At 44.6% G+C, this 27,111-nt stretch overlaps 1 protein-coding gene across 1 annotated transcript in view; it reads left to right on the forward strand.

Moving 5' to 3' along the window:
- LOC123344485 (tropomodulin-3-like) overlaps positions 1-27,111 on the forward strand; it is a 54,106-nt gene that overhangs the window by 5,866 nt on the left and 21,129 nt on the right. The window contains exons 2-3 of the mRNA XM_044980762.1: positions 9,855-10,051; positions 11,300-11,456. Of these exons, the coding sequence (XP_044836697.1) occupies positions 9,926-10,051; positions 11,300-11,456 (283 nt within the window). The 5' untranslated portion in view covers positions 9,855-9,925. The remainder of the gene's footprint in view (positions 1-9,854; positions 10,052-11,299; positions 11,457-27,111) is intronic.

The raw sequence follows: 27,111 nt of genomic DNA on the forward strand, positions 1-27,111 counted from the left end.
TATATACTCTGAGGATAGTGACCTTTCAGACTTCTATGTGCAAAGTTTAAGCTATAAACTGTAAAGTTATATCAGTGGAAAACACTGGATCCTAGATTGACAGGGGAACTTTGAGATATGGTTTGGAATGATTAATTCAAATAACAATGGCATTAACATGGCTGTAGTGAAAGCTTTTGTGAAAATGAATTGTTTAGTCTAGTAAATTGGATGCTGCTTTGCAGAAAGGGCACTATGCGCCCCAAAGAGCGTACAATCTAAATACTTCTTTCTGGCTCCCGTGATGGAGGGGGAATTTTCTGTAATGTTTTGTATGAATATTATGTGTACCTCAGTTTCCCCTTTATGCTATATTGTTAACTAGGTAGCGGGAAAAGATTGTTTACGCTCTGCAGAGACCCAGAGATACAGGTGTGATTCACGCCTACTGTCTGGGGCCTGGGCCACATGTGACAATGGTTGCCTGGGAACAAGAACAAAAGACTGTGGAGGGATAAGGTGGGGGATTGTTAAGTGTAAGCTGCTGGAAGCGGGATACTCTTCTGAACTAGCACAAAAGAGAGGCTCTGGGCTAACCAAGATGGACCATGCTGTAACTTTCTGTTCTGTATGCTAACCAAGGAGTTTCTATGCTGTGTTCCAGACAGCTAATAAACCCTACTGCTTTTACGATGCTAGCTGAGAGTCACTGCAGTGGCTGAAGTTGAGGGTGCATTGCTCCCTTTGGGTGTTCAGTTCTCTCTCAGGTGGATTAGCTGAAGTGAGCTCATGGTGTGAAGCAGGGGTGCTGAAGGCTCCAAGGTTTGGTCTAAGAAGGCGGTGAAGCCAAGTGTCTTATCCTAGTGAAAGAGTGAGACTCTATGGGGGCCTGGCACACTGAAGGGGTTCTCCAGGGACTGTTCCAGAGCAGTGGACCTATGGATCTGTGACACCAATATTTTGTAGTGAATCAAATAGAGCACAAACACATTTTTAAAAACTAGTTGTTTGTATTGAATGATGGAAGGCAAATAAGTGCCAAATGTAACAGTAAATTATAGCACCTTTAGTATAGTTAATGGGAGGTGAAGGGTTCTAGCTTAGCAGGAATAACTGTGTAGAACTGCTCTTTGCCCTGTACTAAGAGTACTGGAAACCCTGACAGCTTTTTGGAGCTGAGTATGTTTCATATAGATCTTAATCTTCTTTTGCAGACCACATTCTGTAGATAGTCTTCCTGGTCAGAGACTCTTTGTTCTGTTTGTACAGCGCCTAACGCAGTGGAGTCCTGTTTCATGACTAGGGCTCCTAGACATTACAGTAGTACATATAATTGTCACAACGATCAGTGTTACATGGTAATCTTTTTTGGAAGATGCCTTTTATTAAAAATGAAAAGTGTACTTTTAAAACTAGTCTAATACTGATCTGTAGGTATTTACACAATGAATCCCAGAACGATTTTAAATGGTAAGTTCATCCCAAATCTTGAAATGTGACTCTCACTTCTTTTAAGTAAGAGTATGTGTCAGAGGATGCTTAACTTGCTAAGGAGAAGATTCAGGATATTACTCAAGTTCTGTTATAGTTTCCGATTTTATTTTAGTAAACGTTAGAATACTTTTTTTTTTTATTCCACATCCGGTACACCCGCAATTGCAACTGTGTCACTAAGTCTGCAGTGGGTATGGCTGGTCGTTTCCCACTGTATTCTCTAACAGGTGTCTGTAGGTTTTGCAAATGGATGGGAAGCTTAACATTTCTTCCATACCCTGGAAACCTGCAGGCTTCTCTGATGACCTAATAATTTGGGAACCTTGATTGGTTTATGATGTGCTATCAATAGAACCATCAAGCCAGCTAGAACAGCTTCTGAGATTAATATAGTGACTATATGGCATCATATACAAGACAAATGAGGTCCATGGACTGCAAGTGGAATCTTAATATATTACCAATATTTATGTTGTGTAACTTCCAGATTACTTTCTCAAGGCAGACGTGCCAAAGACAGTAAGTGGAAGGGAGTTGTGGAAGACTGTGTTGTTTGAGAAGTAGCACAAAGCCTGGTTGAAGAAGGCATATGGTACTGAAGCTGATCATATTGTTTTGGTGGAGGGGTTAGTTACTGAGCCACATCAGGGCATTTTTTTATAGATTCAAATCACTGACAGCATTGCAAATTGTTTCAAATTATAAATTGCTTTATGATATTTGAATGAAAACACTCACAAAGTTGAAAAACAGCTTAACTTGGCACTCAGAGTATGCAGCTTGGTGGCTGACAATGCTGTGTAATTAGCTGCAGGAAATGTTTTCCTTTAAGATACTATACTAAATGGCTAAAATTGAAAGGAAGGGGAAAAACTTCTCTGTTCTAGAGTCAGAAGTTAGTTTGTATACATATTGTGTGGGATGCACTGTAGTTACATTAATTACTCTGCAGATACTGTGAATCCTTAACAAAACATTTCAGAAATACCATAAGGCTACGGCAACTGTAGCAGTCTGTGCTAGACTATAAGGTACAGAATTTAAGTTAATGGTGACCTTTGTTAATTTTGAGTCACCACTTTTAAGCACATACTTACATAAATCTGTACATTCATAGAATCATAGAAATATAGGGCTGGAAGAGACCTCAAGAAATCAAGTCCATCCCCCTGCTCTGAGGCAGGACCAAGTAAACTTACATCATCCCTGACAGGTGTTTGTCCATCCAGCTCTTAAAAACATTCCACAACCTCCATTGGAAGTGTACTGCAGAGTTTAACTACCCTTATAGTTAGACGTTTTTTCCTAATATATAACCTAAATCTCTTTTGTGGTAGATTAAGTCCATTATTTCTTGACCTACCTTCTGTGGACATGGAAAACAATTGATCACAGTCCTCTTTAGAACAGCCCTTAATGCAGGGGTGGGCAAACTTTTTGGCCTAAGGGCCACATCGGGATATGGAAATATGAATGCTCACAAAATTGGGAGTAGGGGTGCGGGCTCTGACTGGAGGTGCAGGTTCTGGGGTGGGGCCAGAAATGAGTTCAGGGTGCAGGAGGGGGCTCCGGGTTGGGGTGGTGTGGGGTGTGTGTGTGCAGGGCTGGCTCCAGGGTTTTTGCTGCCCCAAACAATGCCAAAAAAAAAAGTTGCAATCTGCAGCTCTACCGCTGCTGCTTCAGTCTTCGGCGGCAATTTGGCGGCTGGTCCTTTGCTCCGAGAGGGAGTGAGGGACCTGCAGCCGAATTTCCGCCAAAGACCCAGACGTGCTGCCCCTCTCCGTTGGCTGCCTCAAGCACCTGCTTGCTGGGCTGGTGCCTGGAGCTGGCCCTGTGTGTGTGTGTGAGGGCTCTGGGGTGGGGCTGGGGTACAGGAGAGGGCTCCAGGCTGGGACCAAGGGGTTCAGAGGACGGGGAGAGGGATCAGGTCTGGGGTATGGGTTCAGAGGGCGGGGAGAGGGATCATATTGGGGTATGGGGGAGGGGGTGTGAGGGCTCCAGTTGGAGGTGTGGGCTCTGGGGTGGGGCTGGGGATGCTGGAGTGGGGCAACCCCCCAATCCCACTCCCCACCGGGAGCTGAGGGGTGGATTAAATGGTCTAATGGGCCGGATGTGGTTCATGGGCTGTAGTTTGCCCACCCCTGCCTTAATGCATTTGAAGACTGTTATCAGGTTCTCTCCACCCCCCGTTCCCCAGTCATCTTTTGTCAGGACTAAACATTCCCAGTTTTTTTAACCTTTCCTCATAGGTCAGAATTTCTAAACCCTTTATTATTGTTGCTGCTCTCCTGTTTGTTCACACCTTTTCTAAAGTTTGGCGCCCAGAATTGTGTACAGTATTCCAGCTGGTACCTTACCAGTGCCAAGTCGAATGGAACAGTTACCTCCTGTGTCTTACATCCAGCACTCCTATTAATACACCCTAGAACAGTGGTTCTCAAAGCCGGTCCGCTGCTAGATCAGGGAAAGCCCCTGGCGGGCCGGTTTGTTTACCTGCCGTGTCTGCAGGTTCAGCTGATCATGGTTCTTACTGGCTGCAGTTTGCCGCTCCAGGCCAATGGGGGCTGCAGGAAGGGTGACCAGCACATCCCTTGGCCCGCGCCACTTCCTGCAGCCCCCATTGGCCTGGAGCAGCGAACTGTGGCCAGTGGGAGCTGTGATCGGCCGAACCTGCAGACGCAGCAGGTAAACAAACCAGCTTGGCCCGCCGGGGCTTTCCCTACACAAGCGGCGGCCCGGCTTTCAGAAGCACTGCCCTAGAACATTAGCCTTTTTTGCAGCTGCGTCACATGGGTGACTCATACCCAATTTGTGATCCACTATACTTTGCACTTGTCTTTTTTGAATTTCATCTTGTTGAATTCAGACCAGTTCACTGTTTGTGATGATTGTTTTGAATTCTAATCCTGGCTTCGAAAGTGCTTGCAACCCCTCCCAGCTTGGTGTCATCTACAGATTATTATAGGCATACTCTTCACTCCATTCAAGTCATTAATGAAAATATTGAAGAGTACTGGACCTTATTTCCCTTTCTAGTCCATCCGCTTTAGTGTTTTTGCAGAATATTAACACTCCCCTCCTCAGCCAACTGTCGGACCAAGGCTGTTTTTTTAAGCTAGTGGGAGATCTGGAAGAAGCCACTTAATTTAACTTTACTGACACTAGTTCTGTGACATTTTTGCAGTCTCTTGAGAATTTAGCCTGTGTTTGGTCATAGTAGCTCAGCCTCTGGATGTCCTAGTAATACCAAACATGCAGTCACAGAAGTAACCGTGTTACAACTGGTAATAGTTTTCTTTAGTAAAATGGAATAGTTGTAACTATTTGAAGCAGTATGTACCTGTACGCTTTGTTAGGGTACGTCTACACTACGGGATTATTCCGAATTTACATAAACCGGTTTAGCAAAACAGATTGTATAAAATCGAGTGTGCGCGGCCACACTAAACACATTAAATCGGTGGTGTGCGTCCACAGTCCAAGGCTAGCATCGATTTCTGGAGCGTTGCACTGTGGGTAGCTATTCCGTAGCTATCCCATAGTTCCCGCAGCCTCCCCCGCCCCTTGGAATTTCCGGGTTGAGATCCCAGTGCCTGATGGGGTAAAAATCATTGTTGCGGGTGGTTCTGGGTAAATGTCGTCAGTCACTCCTTCCTCTGGGAAAGCAACGGCAGACAAGCATTTCGCGCCTTTTTTCTCTGGATTGCCCTGGCAGATGCCATAGCATGGCAATCATGGAGCCTGTTTTGCCTTTTGTGACTGTCACCGTATGTGTACTAGATGCCGCTCACAGAGGCGATTCAGCAGCGCTACACAGCAGCATGCTTTTGCTTTTGCACGACAGCAGAGATGGTTACCAGCCATACTGTACCATCTACCATACCATAAATTGGTAATAAGATGATCATGGTTACCAGTCCTTTTGCACTGCACCATTTGCTGCTGTCATAAGTGCCCCTGGCTGAGATCAGCCAGGGGCGCAAAAGCAAAAATTGGGAATGACTCCCTGAGTCAATCCCTCCTTTTTGGTATCTAAAAATAGAATCAGTCCTGCCTAGAATATGGGCAAGTGTACTAGAGAACCACTGTATCATAGAACCAGAGAGCACAGCTGCTCTGTGTCAGATCCTGCAGAAATTATGAGCTGTATGCTATTCACAGGGGGTGCTCCTGCAACAACCCCACCTGTTGATTCCGTTCTTCCCCCAGCCTTCCTGGGCTACCGTAGCATTGTCCCCCCACTTGTGTGATGAAGTAATAAAGAATGCAGGAATAAGACACAGTGACTTGTTAGTGAGAAATGAGTGGAAGGCAGCCTCCAGCTGCTATGATAGTCCAGACAGGACATTAAGCAGTGTGGAGGAGAGGAGCCCAGCATCCTGCTGCTAGTCCAGGGGCAATTGAATCTTTTCTTTACACATGAAGGGTGGGGGCTGCAGCCCCCTGTTTCTATGATGAAGACGGTTACCAGCCATACTGCACCATCTACCAGGAAAAATTAGGAGCAGGCGCCCTTGATCGACCTCACTGATGCTAGTCGGCATGGTTACCAGTCCTTTTGCACTGCCCCATGTGCCAATAGGCTGATGATGACGATGGATATCAGTCATATTGTACCATCAGCCACCCATGGCGGGGGGGGGGGGGGGAGTGAGGATGTTAGTGATGACGGCTGCAGCATCGCGTCTATCTGCAGCATTCAGTAAAGATAGGGTGACATGTAAAAGAATCAAGAGAGGATTGTTTTCCCTTTCACTTCTGGGGGTGGGTGGGGGGGTGCGTAAAATGCTGAGCTATGCCCTGACCCACCGCGGACACTGTGTTTGACCCTAGAAGCATTTGGAGCTCAGCCAAGAATGCAAATGCTTTTCGGAGACTGCAGGAACTGTGGGATAGCTTGAGTCCTCCAGTCCATGAGCATCCATTTGATTCTTTGGCTTTCCGTTACGCTTGTCACGCAGCAGTGCGCTGAGTCCCTGCTATGGCGTCTGTCTGGAGATTTTTTAAAAATGATTTTGAATTTCGTCTTCTGTAATGGAGCGCTGATAGAACAGATTTGCCTGCCCTTACAGCAATCACATCCGCATGGTCCATGCTGGAGCTCTTTCTTTATTTTGATTTTTAACTGCATCGCCACCCGTGCTGATCGGAGCTCCACGCTGGGCAAACAGGAAATATTCAAAAGTTCGCGGGGCTTTTCCTGTCTACCTGGCCACTGCATCCGAGTTCAGATTGCTGTCCAGAGCGGTCAGTGGTGCACTGTGGGATACCGCCCGGAGGCCAATACCGTCGATCTGCGGCCACACTAACCCTAATCCGATATGGTAATTCCGATACTAGCGCTACTCCTCTCGTTAGGGAGGAGAACAGAAATCGATTTAAAGAGCCCTTTATATCGATATAAAGGGCCTCTCAGTGTGGACGGGTGTGGCGTTAAATTGGTTTTACGCTCCTAAAACCGGTTTAAACGCTTAGTGTAGACCAGGCCTTAGTCTCTTCTAGGTTGGCAGACATCAAAAACTGTCGTTCTTGTTAGAGCAATTGAAAAGAAAATCTGGCTTAACAGAACTTGCTTGTAGTACTGTTGTTGACTGTTATAGATAACAGTGGTTCTCAACCAGGGGTCTGGGGTCCCATGGTGTGCTGTGAGCAGGTTTCAGGGGGTTAGACTCATTACATACCAGGGCAGAAAGCCAAAGCCCTGCAGCGCAGGACTGCAGCCTGGGGCCCTGAGCCCTACCATCCAGGGCTGAAGTGAAGCCTGAGCATGGGACCCCAGGCAATTGCTCTGCTTGCTACCCCTTAATGCTGGCCCTGGCTTTTATATGGAGAAAAACGGTTGTGGCACAGCTGGGCCATGGAGCTTTTATAGCATGTTGTGGGGTCCTCAGAAAGAAAATTGTTGAGAAGCTCTGATCTATAAAGTATATGAAGTGTGCGCCATAGTAATCTTAGCCTACATTCCCACTGTTTGCTCAGTCTCTGAGTGCAAAACAGCATGCTGACTAACAGTGACATATTCAGTGAACAAATAATCACCATGACACTTCCCTTACTGTACACAAATGAGATGAAGGAATTCAGTAAACAGAGCTGTAGACTAGCCAGGAGATAGGGTTGTTTTTTCTAATTTATTTTTAATTTTGTTTGGTATGTGTGTGGGGAAACTGACATATTTGGCCTGCCAAAGATCACGTGGCCTGGAATCAAGTATAATTGCAGAAATGAAAAAATGAATGCAGTGTGTTATGTAAGCACCTGCAATGGCACTTTGTGCATGCATCGGACAAATAAAACCAACATTGACAGGTTGACTCTGGCTGCATGCACAGCCTCTCTGTAGATTATTCCTGCTGGAAGTAGTAGTGGGGTTCAAGTCAGGCCAGTGGTCTTGGCCCTGTTTCCAAAGTCTACTATGGGATACATTTCCATGACTTTACTTTTTTGGAAAAAATCAAGTACAATGTCCTTCTCTCCTTCCACCTTCAGCTGTGGTGTTTTGCATATATATGTGTACACAGTGTGAACCAAGAATTTGGCCAAAAGACAGCAACATCCCAGGCCATTCAATTTTTTTTTTAAAGAGAGGGAAATAAACAAGCCTGTCCCCTTTTATATTCCTTAATGCACTAAAAAAAAGTGGTCACTAGAATGTGTGAGTATGTCTACTTTAGAATGCTACATTGACATAGCTGCTGCACTGCTGTAATATAGACGCTTGATACAGGCCTGGTCTACACTACAGCTGCCAGTCAATCTAAGCTACGCAATTCGATCTACTTACCGCGGGGCCCACACTACGCTATGTCGGCGGGAGATGCTCTCCCACCAACATTGCTTCTGCCGCTTGTTGAGGGGGAGTACAGAAATCTATGGGAGAGCGCTCTCCCATCAATTGAGCGTGTCTGCAGCACCGATTTAGCTCTGTAGTGAAGACAAGCCCACAGTGGTGTAAGAGGTTCTTCTGTCACTGTAGTAAATCCACCTCTGCAAAAGGCAGTAGCTCCCACCCAACCTAGCAGTGTCTACACCAGGGATTATGTTGGCTTTATATTGCTCAGTGCATGAAATTTTCACAGTCCTGAGCGATGTAGTTAAGCTGACCTAACTTTGTTATGTAGACGAGTTCTGTATCTCATACCCAAGGTTTATGTTTATATTTCATAAGAAACAATAGCTCCTTATTGTATGAGGTAGTAAGTAACTCTCGCTAGTTATAACGGAAAGTTCTGTAGCTTGCTCAAAAAATCTCGTGTATTCAGAGTATGAAATTGAGAATAAATTCAGTCTGTGGTATGCAATTTGTTCAGCTGTCAGATTAGGTAGTATATTCCTGAACATTTTAACTGTTGTGCTGGGCAGATGCTTTTTTATAACTACTTGCTCTATTTAAACCTTTTACATTAATTTTGAGCTAGGGCTTATTGTATTAAGTCAGTCCATGGGATTTTTTAAATTCACAACTAACACATACTTGAGTCAAAATGAAGTGAGAGATATTGCAATGTTAGTCACTGGGCGTAAATTGGCCTCTTTCAAGTTATAGGAAGGAAAAAGGCTGACCTGGGGAATGCTTAATTCCTGATTTTTCTATATATTTGGCCTCCAGCAGGCATCTAGGAAGTAAAAATTGAATAGGCATCTCTTGATCATCGGTCTACTGCTATTTAGGAAACTTAAAGAGAAAAAGTTGCTAAGCATTTTGACTATGCGTTTGTCTTTAATTTGACAGTCAGATGTTACTTATCAGTATATAACTCACTCAGCAGAAGTAGATGGCTAACTTCCTTTGCCATTATTGCTGACTCATGTCCTTGTTTATTACCTAATTAGTTTGTCTCCTTTACTGTGCCTCTTCTAATCAAGCTGTAAATATGACCTCGAACAAGAAAAATATAAAAGATCACTCTCAACTACCTACGGAACACTTTTGACGTCAGTTGCTTGAAAAAACTAATGGCACTAGGAGGGCTTAGACTAGAGAAATACTGGTCATAACTATTTTTGCTTTTTTCCAATCCTTCAATATTGTAGCTTTGAGCGTCCTATTGATATCAATTGAATAAGTAAAATTGGCACTATCAACATTATAAGCCAAAACTTGACTTTTCTGTGATGCAGAGTGATTTGGTCTGGGGAGTTGGAGAGTCTTTTAAATTGCTACTAGGAGCCTAGCAGTGCTTAGATAGCATGGTGATGGACATTTTATAAAAACCAGAGGGCATTTACGATATGTGCTACTGTAGAACAGCAAAAATTGATGTGTACATGTGATGGAGGGGAAGACTTTCCCGGGGGAAATGTACTTGTACACTTGGAAGCTTGAAAACAGTGATTTTGAGAAAATGTCCTTAATTGTGCTCCTTTTTTATTCTTTCTAGAGCTTCATTTAAGAACAGAAATCAGTCTCTATTGGAAGTTTGAAAACTTAGTGATTTTGTACTATTAAGACATGACGCTTCCATTCCGAAAAGATTTGGACAAGTACAAGGATCTTGATGAGGATGAAATTCTTGGCAAGCTATCAGAAGAAGAACTGAAACAACTGGAAACTGTTCTGGATGACCTTGACCCTGAGGTGGGAATTGGGCAATTTTGGTGGCACTGGTTTAGAAACTATGCTTACAAAGTCGTGTAGCTTTCTTTAATTCGTTTTATATGCACAGAACAGGTATTCTAATCTGCTAAAGAAACAATACAAAAAAAAAAAGACTCTTTATCTCAAAGCTGTTTATTTCCTGTTTGCAACATGAAAACAACCAGTGTAAAGTGAAATAACCATGAAGACCTTTTTGGGAATGATTTATAATTAGAGAAAGGGAAAATTACAGTTGGTGCTGTTCCTGAAGGAAATTTTTTGTTTGAAAATGTTTCTAGCTTTATTATCCTGTTTCCAACATGTATTGATCACCGTCCTTTTGTACCCCTGGTGGCCTTCTCTGTTGTATGTACGGATGTAGTATGACGAGGGGAAGGGGTGGACTACTTCTGCCTCCCTGTTCTTTAGCTAGATTTGGGTTCTAGTCCCAGCTGTCAGTTTAGGCTTAAATTTGATATAATCTCTATAGACTTGTGACATTGTCAGTCATATTGTAATACATTATTCAGTGCTGAATAACTTGATCTGTAGCAGAGTATTCTTGTGGGATACCATTAGTTATGTATGGTTTCTTACTTCTCATGTTGGTGACATGCATAATTTTTAACTGTGTGAAAACTGTCAAAATACACTTTTTTTAAAAAGACCATCAGAAATCTCCCCCCTTTCTTATATACTGCTCCCTCCTTTCTATCCACATTTCTTCCTCCATTTTTTCTATGACTTTCTCCTTTAATTCACATTATACCAGCAGTTGCAGAAGGCCTTGAGTAAGATCAGGTCTCCTGTACAAAAGTGCTTCCCCATGTTATTGGTTGCTGACTGAGTTGGCTAGAATAAACAGTTGTCTTGTGAATTTGGAAAGGTGTAGATAGCCTCCTGACTGAGCATCCAATGTGCAAATGGGGTGAGTGGTTTTTATTCACTCCTGCCCATGCAAGTGAAGTGGGCATTCATATTGAAAAGGAAATGTGAAATAACTACTGTGTGAGTCTAGAAGCTCTGGTACTCCTCAAGCTTAACTTTGTTTTTTAAAACACTAATAATGCACAATACGTAATCCATTGTATGTAGACCTGGCCTCCAAAAAAATATTGGAGGGAGGTTCAAGGTTTTCTGAAAAGTAGAATAGAATGAATTTAATTTTCAAAAAGACAGAATTGAAGCTGACAACTTGTATACCAGGACTTTTTAAGCTTGGTCATAATTCTTTCTTTTGTTTTGTAGAATGCACTTTTGCCAGCAGGCTTCCGACAGAAAGACCAGACTGCTAAAAAGGCCTCGGGCACTTTTGACAGACAGAAACTCCTTGCTTATTTGGAGAAGGAAGCACTGGAACAGGAAGACAGGGAGGATTTTGTTCCTTTTACAGGGGAAAAGAAAGGTAATAATGTCCTTAGCCAGCCTGTTGATACTCATTCAGGAATGCACTTTACTGGTGTGATGCATGGGCTGTTTTGACATCCCTCTTTGGGTGGCATAGCCAGCAACTCCCCTCAGCCAGTTCATTAGAAGTGTCATTCTCCCTGTCAGTAGTTGGAAATGCTCCTGTAGTTTGCACTACCAGTGCTCCAGAGAATTGCTTATGGATGATTCCATTAATAATTTGATATTACATTAAAATATATCAAGAAAATTCCATTGAAATAACATGATCTAGTGGACTAAGCCCAGTATCAGGAACCAGGAAGTCCTGAATTCAGGTTCTAGGTCTCCCACTGATCTGTTGGGAACTGCTCTCTGCTTCCCCTATCTCTAAAACAGGAATGCTTACCAACCTCAGAAGGGTGTCATTCTCATTAGTTATTGTTTTATAGTGGTTTCAAAGTGTACATGTGTTGTACAGTATAAAACAAACGGTATATATTACAAATAAAGCCACCCTTATAAAACTGGAGAAGAAGTAGAGGGGTCCAACATTGTGGTGGGAAAGAGGAGAAGAGGCTATAAATAGGAGGGCCAGTAGTGGTTTTATTAAAAGCCACCTGGCACTGAAGAGATTGGATAGTAATAAAAATGAGGGATGGCTGTGACTGATTTAAACGGCAAAGCTTTTCTACAGCTTGGGGCCCAGTACAGCAAAAGGCATTATTGCCTGCCAACCCCAGATGAGGTGGTAGGATTCCTAGCAGAAAAATGGCCCAGAGCAAATTTAAATGTTACCCATGAAATTATATTATGAGAAGCTTCATGTCTCATTTGTGCTTTATTAGTGATTCAGGTTTCTGGTTTAAAAATATGTTTAGTGCTTGCTGTTACGCTGCATTTTAGGAAAGTGTGTTGGGTTGGAATTTTATTGGCAATGCTTTAAAAAAGACACAACACAGAAGACATGTTTTCACCCCCCAAAAAATATTGAAGATGGAAACACGTATCTGGAGTGTGTATAATAAGAGTGTATATGATTATATATATATATGCATACACATGCTCAGAGTTGATTCTGTTATCTAACAATTCCTATTGGCATAATTATGTGTGTACAGCTCAAATAGGATATAGCACTCGGAGATAGTGAAGAAAATTTCACTATACATCAACTCTGCTTCCCAATAATTTAAGAAAATGTCCAAATGTCCTTGTCCTGGAGTATGATTTAGAATCAAAGTAAGTCTTCTAGTGTTTGACACTTCTAAAGCTTGGCTACAAATCACTATTGTCAAACAAATGTAAGTGTAGAAAAAACAAAATGGCTAATGTGAAAGTATATTCAGAAATGCTACTAACTCATAAAGCCTCTGGAACTGAAATAATCAAAATCTTAACAGCTCTGTGGTTCTGTCCTTATGGAACAGTTTCTTCCCTGACCCAGATTTAAAATTGAGCTTTTCAATCTGTCCTCATTCACTCCACTATAAATTATGATTATGTTGGAAGGAATCAATGGACTTCAATGAATTCAATATTTTCATTTTTTGGGGAAAAAAGGTTCCTGTTTTCTTACTATTTGGCATCTTCAGGCTCTGCTTTTCAACTGTACCTTGTACTCATTGGTTCAAAACACTAGATTCTAGCTTATCTAATGATGAAAGAACACCTGGTTCTGGATTTTCAGACTTTTGTGTACATTAGCCAGCTTAATTTGCATATGCAATTATTGATTGTGCATAGCAATTAGATGCAGAAGTTTGGGTGAATATTTTCATATATAATACTTGCAACTATAACGACCACAACCTTTTCTGCTTCTCCTGGCTTGTATTTCGCTCTTTAATATGCTATTTAACCTATCTTGTTCTGTGTTTCTAATCTTGGTTGGATTTTCCAGCATATAGTGTAAACAGCTTAAGGGTAAAAGGTGACTGTGAGAGAAGTCCTCTGGGTTTCCTCATCTTAAAGGCCTTGTTTCTAGTCTAGCCAAGAAAGGTTAGACATGGCTCCCTTTGGACCTCGTGGAAGCAGCCCTTAGATTGGCTGGAAGGATCTAAGAAAGTAATAAAAGTAATGCTTGATTCTCTTTACTCCACTTACCACCCAGCCTGATAACTCTGCCATCTCAGATTTGCCAGCTCTTGCCGGCCTGGAGAAGAAGATGTTTTTAATATGGTTTCACTCAGCTAGACGAATGCCTTCTAAAGGTCCTCTGGCTTTCTTGTTATCAGCTTTGTAGACCAAAGCCATGGTCATTAATTCTGGAAAATAGAAGGATCCAGCTGTAGTATAAATCATAGTGAATAAAGATCAAATGTCACTTCCTTTATGTAGTGAAGTATTACTAATGGCAACAAGCTGTTCAGATATAGCAGTGTCATGCCAGCATAGCCATTAAAGATTCCTTCTCTCCTAAAAAGAGGGTTCTTATTTAATAACCTTCCCTATCTTTTTTTCTTCAACACTAAAGGAAAAGGTACGTTTAATTTAAAAAAGGAATAAATGGAAAGAATATATTAAAAATATTGTAAAAAGTGAAACTAGGCACTCTTCACATCAGAGCTATAAAGCACAATGTTTGCAGTGTATAGTAGTGAGGACTTTCATGCACATTTTAGACAGCATAATTCTTTGTTACTCCTTTCTCCAGCCAGCCACCCTCCTCTGGTTTTATGATAGCTGCCCCTCCCCCCCGCCCCATCACCTTTCATTGGATTTAGTTGGTTTTTTTTTCTTGCATGGGAGAATGATGCTGACTGCCAAAACTCAACCTTAGCTTGCTGCCACAATTAGATTAAGATTTGCAAAAAGTTGGCTGACTTTGGATACTTCAATTTTTGGGTGCATAGCCTGAGACTTTAAGGGGACCTGATCTTCAGAAAGTTCTGAAACCTCTAAAAAATCAAGCCCCTCGGGGTACTCTAGCCCTACACTAAGTTTGACCCATTATATTGCATAAGGTTACATCCTGTGTGGTGTAGAATCATAGAAAAAAGTCAGTTAAGGTATTCAGTATTTGAGACTCCTGGGTTTAGGAAAAAAGGATTTACTGTACGTTTGGGTTGAATATAAACTTCCTTTCACTTTCTAAAGTTCCTCTCTTTAACAATAAAACCTGATCAGAGAACTTCAGCACGTATTCATCATTCTGAGGAATTTCCATTATAACTTTCCAGGACTCACTTTGATTGTTTGATTTACATCACTATTCTCTAACATCTTGTGCCTTGACATTCTGTGCTTAGTCTGAACGTTTTATTCTTGTGTGGGCAATTGTTAGGGAAAGTAGGGAATTTAGTTTATTTTTGCGTCTGGATTATTTTGTATGCTGGGAGTTGCTGCTTTTGACTTTTTTGTAAGTATTTGTAAGACATGTCTATAGTGTCAGGTGCTTCTTGTTTCAGAAATAAAAATAAAAATTTTAAATTATCTCAGTAGTTCAGGAGAAGGTAGAGAAATGACATTCAATATAAAAATTGTGTGATAGAGGATGGGCCTACACAGAGCCTGAGCGTGCTTTTAATTTATTCATAGCTTTTTGTTCTAAGCTCCACTAATACAGTTCAGTCCAATTCATTCATTTACCTTTTACCCAGGGAAATAATTTGATTGTTTTAGTGTCATGCCATGATTTGTATTGGTTTTAGTACTATCTCTTCTATGATAGATGCCAAAAAGGCCATGAATGGGAGGTAGTGACTGCATTTCTGAATGAATAACTCTGACCTAGCTACAAACAATAGACACATGAACAGCATAGTACTTCACACTTGCTCTTAGTGCTTTTCATCCCTAGGTATCTCAGGACTAGTCTACACTGGCAATGCCAAAGTGATGCCACGGTAGTGCTTTAACATGCCTTGTGTGGTCGCGGCGCAGCTCTGGGAGAGAGCTCTCCCAGTGCTCTAAAAAAATTAGGTGTGGCTCCCAGCGCTAGGACACTGTTTACACTGGTGCTTTACAGTGCTGCAACTTGCTGCGCTCAGGGGGGTGTCTTTTCACCCCCCTGAGCGAGAAAGTTGCAGTGCTGTTAATTGCCAGTGTAGACAAGCCCTCAGGCTTGGCCTCCTAATTTATGTCAGTATAACTACATTGCTTGGGGGATGGAAAAATCCATATCCCTGAGCCACGTAGTTGTATCAGCCTAATCCCCGGTGTAGACAGCTCTCCTGTCTTCACTGTGTGTACTGTAAGTGTAGACAAGCCCTCAGAATTACAAACAAACTTAAAGTTTCAGTGAACTAAATAGATGGAAATGAGATGTGGGGTGGTGAGGAATGGGAATCTTGTTTCGGGGTTGAGTTAACTTAGCTTGACAGTGTTTCCCACTCATCTTGTGGCAAACCATTCTTGTCTAATGTGAGTTCAAGCTTATATTTTTACCAGGCATCTAAACTAGCTAGAATAAATTCTGATCTGGGCTGCTTCTGCTTCCCTTATGTGCTATTTTGTTGGGACAGAGACTTTACTACCAAATGCAATAGAATAGTCTGAGTCTTACGTCTAACTCTTTTCATTTTTACTTAATTAGGTGGGAAGTCTACCCAGTTCTCTCTCCTCCAAAAAATACAAACTACATCTATCCTATTTTATATAAATCTCCTTTACCTTTTCCAATAAGCTATCTTGATCATAGGAAGCTTTACAAAAAGCCTATTTTCTATGGGATGCTTATTTTAATGATCCCACCTTGTGCTGTAATCCTAGTTGATCTCGTAGGCTAAGCAGGACTGGGCAGGGAACATGTGTCCACTCAGTGAAATGGTATTGGTGAACCAATCTTGAGTCAGTTCTGAGCTGATGTTCAGCATGACGTTAGGGGCTTCTGTGGTGGTCCTGAGCACTTGAGATTATTCGAGTAGTACATGATGGGAGATGTTAAATACAGTGGCCTGGCCATGCACAGAGTCTGATAACTTGCACTTTTCCTGCCTAAATTCCCCTGCTGTTTGAATTGAATATGAACATGGTGTCCTCCTTCACTTGTGTCTGAAATAATTTAGGGTTGACGTGCACTGTTACACAACTGCATGATTAACCCTTGGGTTGTTACATGTCACTAGCGTCATGATTCCTCTACATCTTAGGACCTTTAGCTACCTCACTGTCTTGTGAAACTAGATTAGCTTGAAACCGTATTGTAAAGCACTTTGAGGTAATGGGAGAAACAGGACTATAGAAGTGTGAAGCATAACAAATCATATGTAAAATGAGTACAGTATACTCTTTCCAGTGCTTGCTTTGTTTCTAAAAGCATACTATCAAACACCCACCCCTTCTAAAAAACCAACTTTGTTTTCAACCAGTTTTAAGAACTTGAAAGTCACATACTGTTCTGATTAAGTTTTGAAACGTACAATAAGCCATTGTTGCCTGAAGAAATACTTCAGGCAAAAGATAGATGTAACACATTTTTCTTCCATGAAGTGTCACTTTAAAAAGCTGCAGTAACTTCAGAACAAGTAGCTGTGTGTCTCGGGTCTGTGTCTCCCTGCAAAAAGGGTCTTTTGGCACAAGCACAAGGCTGGGAGTGAGGAGATCAGGGTTTTGTTCCTGGCTGTGAAACCAGTGTGTCTTTTGGGCAAGTCACTTAACTTCTCATTGCCTGCTTCCCTAACTGTGAAATGTGACACTTGCTTACCTCCTGGGGTGATGTGAAGATTAATTTATTAATGCTTGTATTCCCTTTGAAATCATCATGTGGAAGGTGCTGTGGTCTTACAAAATATTAACTAAATATTAAGTAAACTAGGCTTTGCAACTCAAACCTTTACACTTTTCTAGTCCTTCCTTCCCATCACCTCCCTGCACACTGCATTCTTACTATGGCTTCTTCACCTCATGGATTGGCTGGTCATAAAACATTGTTTCTGCTTTAACATAACAGTAAATAGGTTGGACTAAAAACTCTAACGGTATGTATTATTTATCTGGATTGACCCCGGTCACTTGGCTTAAGCTGATTTAAATTTACTGTTGGCCTTTTTAGCATCAAGAATTATTCTGCAGGAAAATCAATTGCAATTATACCCAATTTTGTTTTTCAGACAAATGGCTGGGCTTTAAAGGAAATTTTAGGGAATTATTATGTGAAATGATAGAGAGATTAAAGGGGGATGGTGGGGGACAGTGGTGGTGTGAGGTGTGGTGAAGTTACATGCCTAAAGGTGCTTTGAGTTGAAGAGGAGGTGAAAGTTTAACAAACTGACACTTGGTTAACTGCTGTTGTACAGCAAGACACCTTTACATGAAAGCTAGAATGAGAAAATGGGTTTATGTAGTTGTGAATTGAAAACTACATAAGTGCCTTTCAGAATTTTATTCTAATGAAGAATAAGTAGTAAATATTGTTTCTGAATGCCCCATGGCTCTGTCAGGAAGAGATTTGTCACCTGTATTTTACGAAGCTGGCATTCATTTGTGTTCAAAAGATGAGTACAAGAGAGGGTTGACAAGCCAAAGCTTTTCTCCATTATGGAAATAAAGGAAAATGGTGGATACAATCTTGAATGTTGATTTGATGAAATATTTAGTCTTGAAGGGCGTGAAGATATGTTCAGTGTTATTGCCCTTATTTTTATTTGTTCTGCAAGGACTCGTTAGGGCAGAGAGTAAATACTCTTCAGTTGTCCTCAGTTCCCAACAGATGCTTTGGTCCCAGGATTAGTATACAATGAAATTGATTTGGAGCCCAGTCTTCTTGAAGTGCAGTTTATTGTCAATTACCACTAACTTCAATGAGTTGATGGTGTTCGGCGCCTTTCAGAATTGGCCCTTAATGAGTGCACAAACGGTAACAATGGTATAAACTGCTTTAATATGGTGGACACATGTGAGTACTGATCAATACACTACTGTATTTTTTAAAAGCCAGAGGAAGTATAGCATGTCTGTTGAAACCTAGGCTAGTTGCCATCATGCATAGAATCATAGTACATAAAATGAGATTAGAAGGCTTGGGAAGTTGAAGTATATTCTGTAGCCTGGAAAATTTGGGTTACAACTGTTCCTAAATGCAACAGTAGGAAGCAAACAAAATAGTTTGATAAAGATAAATAACTATTTCAGTGGTGTTCAAATACTAACCATTTGTATAATCTGCCTTTTTTATATAATGTTGTTTATTAAATACTGAAGTATCCCGTGGTTTCCAAATAACGAAAGTCTGTCACATTTCATCATGTGACTTTAAAAAATGGAATGTTCCCAGATAGTCAAATAAATGGTTTTCATAGCCCTCATGGGCTGATGTGCAGATGTCTTTTTAAAAGTGCTTGTGTTAGTGTGCGTGTATGAAGAAAAAATATCCCCAAAGCTCTCTTGGCAGCGGTCCTCTAGTTAGATCATAGTTTCCTAAGACACAGAGGTCTTATCCTTGAAGTAACTGAATAATACACTAAATCATCTTGAAGTATTTGCTCATTACCTGAAAAAAAAATTAAGCTGCTTTATGTGCAGTGTACATGTGAACAGACATGATTACTGGTTTTAGCTAGAAGAGGTTTGTTGGAAATATTCTCACAAAGGCTCCGTCTACACAAGGCCTTTATCTGGTTCACACCCAAAACTGCTTCTAGCACTTAAGCCAGATGGATTGGCCTGGGCCTAACAATGTTAGAACAGCTTTAAAAACTGTTCCCTGCTGCCTCAGCAAGTGCTGAAGAGTAAGGAAGAAACCTGCGGCTGCAAGTAAAGGGTGCGTGCAGTAGTTCTCACTCTCTGACCTCTTAATTTTTGTATTTTTTTTTTTAATCAGACCAGCCAGGCACATTTTAATTTATAAAAACAGATTTTGTTTTCACAAAAATTTCTCTACTTTTCTATTCCTCCCCCACTATTATTGCAGGTTACCCTAAGGGGCTCAAATGAGGCACAGGAGGCATAGAGGATCTTCAGCAGGTCCTCTGCTAGAGTGAATTTCATCCTGAGAGAGACAAAACCATCTTATTCCTTCCTCTCTGACATTCCCTCCTCTTAAACCGTGTCGGTCGTTGGAACAGTGGAGTGCGGCTTAGCTGACCTCCACCTCCCTAGCATTCTCGCAGTTCTCCTTCTCTTTCTGTATATAGTTGTAGATTTAGTTAAAGTTTAGATAAGTGTACTTAATTCTTAGTTGGTAAGTTAGTATTTAGTAGGTTTAGTCGGGTTCGGGGCTTAGGCCCTCCCCACACTGGGACTGGAGCACATGCCCAGCTCCCCGGGATTCAAGCCGTGCTCGGCTTGCCATCGGCCGATGCCTACAGGAGAGCCGCACGACTCCTGTTTGAAGTGCCTCGGCGAGTCGCACTTATCTGCTAAGTGCTCGATTTGCAAGTCGTTTAAACCTCGCACTAAAAAGGAGCGGGACATTAGGCTTAAACAGCTCCTTATGGAGGCGGCTCTTACCCCTTCATCCTCGGCACCGAGTGCGGCCTCATCGGACTCGAGAAGTTCCTCTTCGGCACCGGGCCGCTCCGGTACGCCCAATCCTTCCTGGCACCGGACGTCCCTGGCTCCCAAGACAAGCCTGAGGCGCTCGCTCTCTCCAAGAGCAAAAAAGGCTAAGACCCCTGCCACTCCAGCACCGCCCGACGTGCGGCACGAGGGCACGGCTCAGCTGCACCGCCCGGCGCCCGCTCCCGCCGCGGCACCTGCTAAGCCGGCGCCGTTGACTCCGGTCCGCCAAGGGCCGTCGACTCCGGCACCTGTCTCCCCGGCACCCACCGTGGTTGAGCTGGTCATACCATCCACGCCGGAGGTATGTGAAGTAGCGAAGGACCTGATCGCGCTGTCAGACCCGGCACCGCCACCACCGCCGGTGCGGGTGATCCAGTCAATTGGGAAGCCGGCCCTGATTCATCCAGCTTCTGTCAGCACCCCTGACCGGCACCACTCTCGATCGCGGTCCCGCAGACGCTCCAGGTCCAGGCGCCGTTCCCGCTCTTCATGCCGCTTGCAGTCCCGGCACTGCTCCATGGCGCGGCACCGGTCGGACTCGCGGCACCGTTCTTCATCCCGGTCGCCGTCCTACTATCCACGGCACCGCTCGCGGTCCCGGCACCGCTCCCGGCACCGGCACCGCTCCCCCAGTGACAATGTGTCTGCCTTGGCTTGAATAGTTTTAATAAATGGCAGAGCCACTCTGGTGGGCGCGTCAACCGCAAGGATGCTGACGACAGGATCCTCGACCTCTGGGACCTCCTCCACCTGTAAATTTATATTCAGGGCAATTCTCCTGAGGAGGTCCTGGTGCGCCGAAAGGTCTATTGGAGGCGGGCTCGAGGACAATGAGCCAGCCACTGCCTCATCTGGCGAAGAGGAGGACGAGACGCCGGGGGCAAGGGCATCCTGCATCTGCTCCTGGTCCTGCTGAGGCTCCTGCTCGAGGTGTGCCGGTGAGGTGGATGCTTGAGCCAACTGGTCGTCCGTGCCAGCTGGTGGAGGACGACTAACCGTGGCCTCTGGGGCCCGATGCTCGGAAGAGGCGGCACGTGATGGAACCAGAGGAGCACCTTGGGCCTGATGGTATGCCCATGGTGTCCAAAAGGGCCACTGCTGAGCACCTTGCGCTTGGGGATGGGCTTCCTGAAACAGGCCCTCCGGCACATCCGCTTTGTGGTCCTGGGAGTAGTAACTTCCCGCTTGGGATGAAACCGACGGATGCCTGGAAGGCCATGGAGGAGCAGAGAGGCCTTGGGCCGATGTCCCCACCGATCTGGTGCTCTTCCGCACGGGGGACCAGTGCCGCAAAGAACTCCGGTGCCGAGAACGCAACCGGGACCTACGACCGGCCCGGTGCCGGGAGGTCAACCAGGACCTGGAGTAGCAAAGCCTGCGGGCAGCGCAGAGCCCTCTGACTCCTGGCCGCGGCTGGGATTTAAAGGACTCAGGGCTCCCTGCGGTTGCCAGCAGCCCAGAGCCCTTTGAATCCCAGCCCCTGGCCGCTGATTGCCCCCTCCCGAGACCCCTGCCCCTAACTGCCCCTTGGGACCCCAGCCCCTATCTAAGCCTCCCTTCTCCTTATCCCCAACAGCCCCCTCCTGAGACTCCACCCAACTTCCCCCCAGGACCCCACCCCCTACCTGTCCCCTGATAAACCCCCTGGACTCCCATGCCTATCCAATTGCTGCCTGTCCTCTGACTGCCCCTCCGAACCTCTGCCCCATCCAACCCCCCCTGCTCCTTGTTCCTTGACTGCCCCCCGGAACCTCCTACCCCTTCTCCAACCCCCAAACTGCTTACTGTGCCACTCAGACCAGCGTGTCTGGCTCCGTGCAGCTCCAGACAGTTGCTGCCATGCTCCCCCATGGAGCCCACAGCCCTCTCCCACCCCCAGCACCTGCCTTCCAGATTTGAACACCTCAAAATTCAAGCTCCGTTTGGGCAGCTTTTACTTCATTTCTCCCAAATCAGTTTCCCCTGCAAGATGCCAACTGAAGGTGTTGGAAAACAGAGAGATCGGGTGGCCTCCTAATGCCTGGAAAAGAGGCAAAGGCCAGAGGAGGGAGTGTCAGTGCCTGTGCGGACTTCTGGGAAGCGCATGGTGTGGAAGGGGATGCTGTGATGCTTTGGAACAACTCCATACAAAGCCAGTCAGGACTCTGGGGGAGCCTCCTCTCTCGGAGCATACTGTCTCCAGGGCAAGAAGCTTACACCTTCCTGGGTCTGACCTCAGAGCATTCAGCTTGCCCTTCCACATCATGCACTTTCCACAGTCTGCCCAGGCGGGTCCTGGGGCAACCAGAGGTCCCTGCACCCCAACTCCGCAGTCAGATGTGACTCTCAGCCAGACAGGAAAACAGAAGGTTTGCAGGTAAATATGCCCAATGGTCTGGGATGAGATCTGAGTTACTACAGAGAATTCTTTCTTGGGTGCTGGCTGGTGAGTCTTGCCCACATGCTCAGGGTTTAACTGATCACCATATTTGGGGTCGGGAAGGAATTTTCTTCCAGGGCAGATTGGCAGAGGTCCTGGAGGTTTGTTGCCTTCCTCTGCAGCATGGGGCACTGGTCACTTGCTGGAGGATTCTCTGCACCTTGAGGTCTTTAAACCACGATTTGAGGACTTCAATAACTAAGACATAGGTTAGAGGTTTGTTACAGGAGTGGGTGGGTGAGATTCTGTGGGCTGTATTGTGCAGGAGGTCAGACTAGATGATCATAATGGTCCCTTCTGACCTTAAAGTCTATGAGTCTATGAGATGACGGGAACACAGTTTAAACAGAGCTTGTTGGTACAGAAAACAGACCTGACAGAGGGGTTCTATCTTAGGGGGTGGGGAGCCCAGAACCAAGTTCTGGGTCTCTCCCCATTTCCCCAGCCAGCTCCAAACTGACACTCCCTCCTCTGGCCTCTGTGTCTCTTCCGGACAAGGAGGCCACCTGATTTCTTTGTCCCCAACACCTTCAGTTGGCATCTTGCAGGGGAAACTGAGGCACCCACACAGTATTCAGAGAAAATATTAACACTCCCACTTCATCACAACAAGTGCAACAAAATATAATACTATATATTGAAGTAGGCAAGTGCTGCTTCTGACTTTCCACTTTTAATTGACCCTTGTAATCTTGTGGCACTGACGCGTTATAGCTTCATTTTATATCGGCTTACAGGGCGGGAGCGGGGGGGCACCACCATTTTGGGCCCCACCAAAAATTATACAAACCTGCCGCCTATGCATATCCGCCTTCCATCCCGGCGAGGGTGTGCACTCTGTGTTCTCTCACCCGGTGGTCGCTAGGTTTCGCAAGGGGCTGGAGCGCCTCTACCCTCAAGTTCGTCACCCCGTCCCTGCCTGGGACCTTAACCTAGTACTGAACAGGCTTATGGGCCCGCCCTTTGAGCCGCTGGCAACTTGCTCTCTCCTATATCTTTCATGGAAGACAGTTTTTCTGGTGGCCATTACTTCGGCCAGGAGGGTCTCCGAGCTCCGTGCACTCACCGTAGACCCCCCCTTACGCTGTCTTTCATAAGGACAAAGTTCAATTGCGGCCACATCCCGCTTTTCTCCCTAAGGTGGTTTCGGCCTTCCATACCAATCAGGACATCTTCCTCCCAGTTTTCTTCCCTAAATCTCATTCATCTCCACGGGAGCAGCGGTTGCACTCCCTAGATGTCCGCAGGGCGCTTGCATTTTATATTGACCGCACAAGGCCCTTCCGTAAGTCCCCCCAGCTTTTCGTGGCAGTAGCGGACCGTATGAAAGGCCTTCCCATCTCCACTCAACGGATTTCCTCTTGGCTAACAGCATGCATCCGCATGTGCTATAACTTGGCCCATGTCCCAGCGGGCCACCTCACTGCCCATTCTACCAGGGCTCAGGCTTCTTCAGCTGCTTTCCTGGCACATGTACCGGTCCAGGAGATATGCCGTGCAGCGACCTGGTCATCGGTCCACACGTTTGCTTCACACTACGCCCTGGTCCAGCAATCTAGGGACGATGCGGCCTTCGGCTCGGCGGTCTTACATTCCGCCACGTCTCTCTCCGACCCCACTGCCTAGGTAAGGCTTGAGAATCACCTACATGGAATGGATATGAGCAATCACTCGAAGAAGAAAAGACGGTTACTCACCGTTGTAACTGTTGTTCTTTGAGATGTGTTGCTCATATCCATTCCAAACCCAGCCTCCTTCCCCACTGTCGGAGTAGCCGGCAAGAAGGAACTGAGGAGTGGGTGGGTCGGCTGGGGTATATATCCGGGGCCCTGGTGGCGCCACTCCAGGGGGCGCCCAGCCGACCCACTGAGTGTTGCTAGGGTAAAAGTCTTCCGACGAACGTGCACGCGGCACGCGCACACCTACATGGAATGGATATGAGCAATCACTCGAAGAAGAACAACAGTTACAATGGTGAGTAACCATCTTTTCCTAGACTGTGGTCCACAAAGCACTTCCAGGGGATCTTCCAGGAAAGGTAGCTGGTCACCTGGTGCTGGACCCCCTCCTCCTCTGCCTCTAGCTAAGAGAAGCAGAAGGGGAGAAGAAATGAAGAGCCAAAGCTTGGGAGTCGGAGTGTGGGGGCGGGAATCACAACACTTCCTGCATTAAAGGCAGCTAAACATCCATTCCTTATATTACTTTCCATGGCAACGTTTGCTGTAGTTGCAACAGGGATGTTATGCATTCATGAATGTGCCATAAAACCAGCTCTGTTAAGAAGTGGTCTAAACTATAAGTTTGAGAAACTGTGACTTAAACTAACCAAAGGTTGATCACACACAGGCAGGGGCACTGAAACAGGGGGATCAGGAGGCTATGACACCCCCCCCCACACACACACACTTTTTACCGGCTGTAAGGGCGAGTGATGGGGGAAGGGGCGGGGTCTTGGGGGAAGGGCAGCCCAGGGGTGGGGCCTCAGGGGAGAGGGAGAGTGGGGAGAGGGGAAGGGGTGGGTCCATGGTTTGGGCACCTGTGGGCCCTCCCCTCCCTTTTATGGTGCTTGCACTGCTCCTGCACATGGGTACAATTTCTAACTTTGCTCTTAAGACCTACTAACCAAAATATATCCAGCAGAAGCCAATGTCTGAAACCTTCATTTAAAAACTTTATTAAAGCACACTTTCTGAACTTACTAGACAGAGAAAGGTACACTCATCCCCGCAAAGCTGCACCATCTCATAAACCTCTGCTGACCTTTCTTCCATTTAGCTCAAATCCCTGCCTCCCTATCTTAAAAAGGTAGATGAGAGCGTTGACTTCAAGAGTCTTGTGATAGAGTCCAATGGGAAGACTGTCAGAGGAACAGTCGGTACTGGCAGTTTCAGAATATGCAGAATTAAAACTTAAATAGTTGTATAAGCTTGTTTCATATCACCTGTTATAGCTATACAAATATGGACTTCCGTGCTGATAAAACTGTTTCAAAAATTGCATGAAGTCCTGAGATGCCCTGGGGATTGTGGGGTTTTAGCAGGAAGTCATACAGTTCACAGGATAATATTAAGTGTGTTCATCCTATTTGTATGAATGTATTATTCTTGTATCTAAAAACTAGAAATATGAAATATAACTCTGAGGGCCTATTGTAATTATGCAAAGTGTGGGCTATTAATGGTGGTTTGGAATCTTGATGGCTCTCATCAACTAGGAAAATTGACTGTGGATGCAGGCAGACTTTCCTGTGAGTGAGGCTGGGAGGAATGAAGGCTTGGGGTCTTACAGTGACGTGTAATCATGACACCTGAACTGGAATCCATCTTTAACCTGGTGTTTTTTCATTGAGAAGGAGGGATGGGAACCCAGAGGGACAATGGATTCCTGCCTTATGCAAAAGATATATAAATAGGTGGTGAAACAGAATAAGGGGGCGGCCATCATGAGAAATCCCCTAGCTACCACCTGAGCTAGAACAAGGGCTGTACCAGGGGAAAGGATTGTGCCCAAACTAGGAAGGTGTCCAGTCTGTGAAAGAAACTTATTGAAACATCTCTGAGGGTGAGATTTTATCTGAATTCAGTTTTCTTACTGTATTAGGCATAGACTTGCAGGTTTTATTTTATTATGCTTGGTAAGTCACTTTGTTCTGTCTGTTACTACTTGGAACCACTTAAATCCTACTTTCTGTATTTAATAAAATCACTTTTTACTCATTATTTAACCCAGAGTATGTATTAATACCCGGGGATTGGGCGGGGGGGAGAAGCAGCTGTGCATATCACTCTATCAGTGTTATAGAGGGCGAACAATGTATGAGTTTACCCTGTATAAGCTTTATACAGGGTAAAATGGATTTATTGGGGGTTTGGACCCCATTGGGAGTTGGGCATCTAGTGTTAAGGGCAGGAACGCTTATTAAGCTTCTTTCAGTTTAAGCCTACAGCTGTTAGGGGATGTGGTTCAGACTTGGGTCTGGGTTTGCAGCAGGCTAGCGGGTCTGGCTCAAACCAGGCAGGCACTGAGGTCCCAAGCTGGGAGGGCAGGGAAAGCAGGGGCAGTAGTAGTCTTGGTACATCAGTTGGTGGCCCCAAGGGGGTTTCTGTGATCCAACCCGTCACATTCCCCTTCTGTGTTCTGAAGTTCTGAGGCTTATTTGCCAATCTGTCAATGTTATCAAGTGCCTCATCTTAGTTAAAATTATTTATACAAAATAACTGAAACAATAGATATAAAATACTCTCTAAAATCCTGCATATCCTGCCGTGGATGATTCAGAGGTTACTTAAAATGTGACCAAGTAAAAAGTGACACGTTTTCCCATATATTAACATTTATTAGTAAATAGGGTATTAACAATCATTTTGGGTCTCAGCATGTGATGCTGACAAAAATCAAATCAATGCTTTTACATCATCAGATATCACTTAATCCCCAAAATCTCCCATTCGTTCAAAGGTTCTGTTCAGCATGAATCACGACTGTAACGTCACATTTTCTTGATTGCTCTTTGGTCATCAAGGATCACATGGCATCTGTGAAGAAGCCCCGAGGAGTGCATTACCAACTACTATATCATGACTATATTCAGTACAGTAATGTAAGAAAATAGGTTTGCTTTCTACTTTCAGATGTGCACAGACCATCCCCTGAGTTAATGTGCCCTGTTGTACAACTCCCCAAAATGAGAATACTTAGAAATGAAAATGCTTCATGATGCTGGCACTGGTTTGTTTGTGTCTTGTTATACCAACTCCATATATGTGGAGGAAAACCAAAAATCAATAGACTGCTCTTTAATGTGTTGCTGTGG

Source organism: Mauremys mutica, chromosome 11, assembly GCF_020497125.1.
Source record: "Mauremys mutica isolate MM-2020 ecotype Southern chromosome 11, ASM2049712v1, whole genome shotgun sequence".
NCBI classification, from domain to species: domain Eukaryota; kingdom Metazoa; phylum Chordata; order Testudines; family Geoemydidae; genus Mauremys; species Mauremys mutica.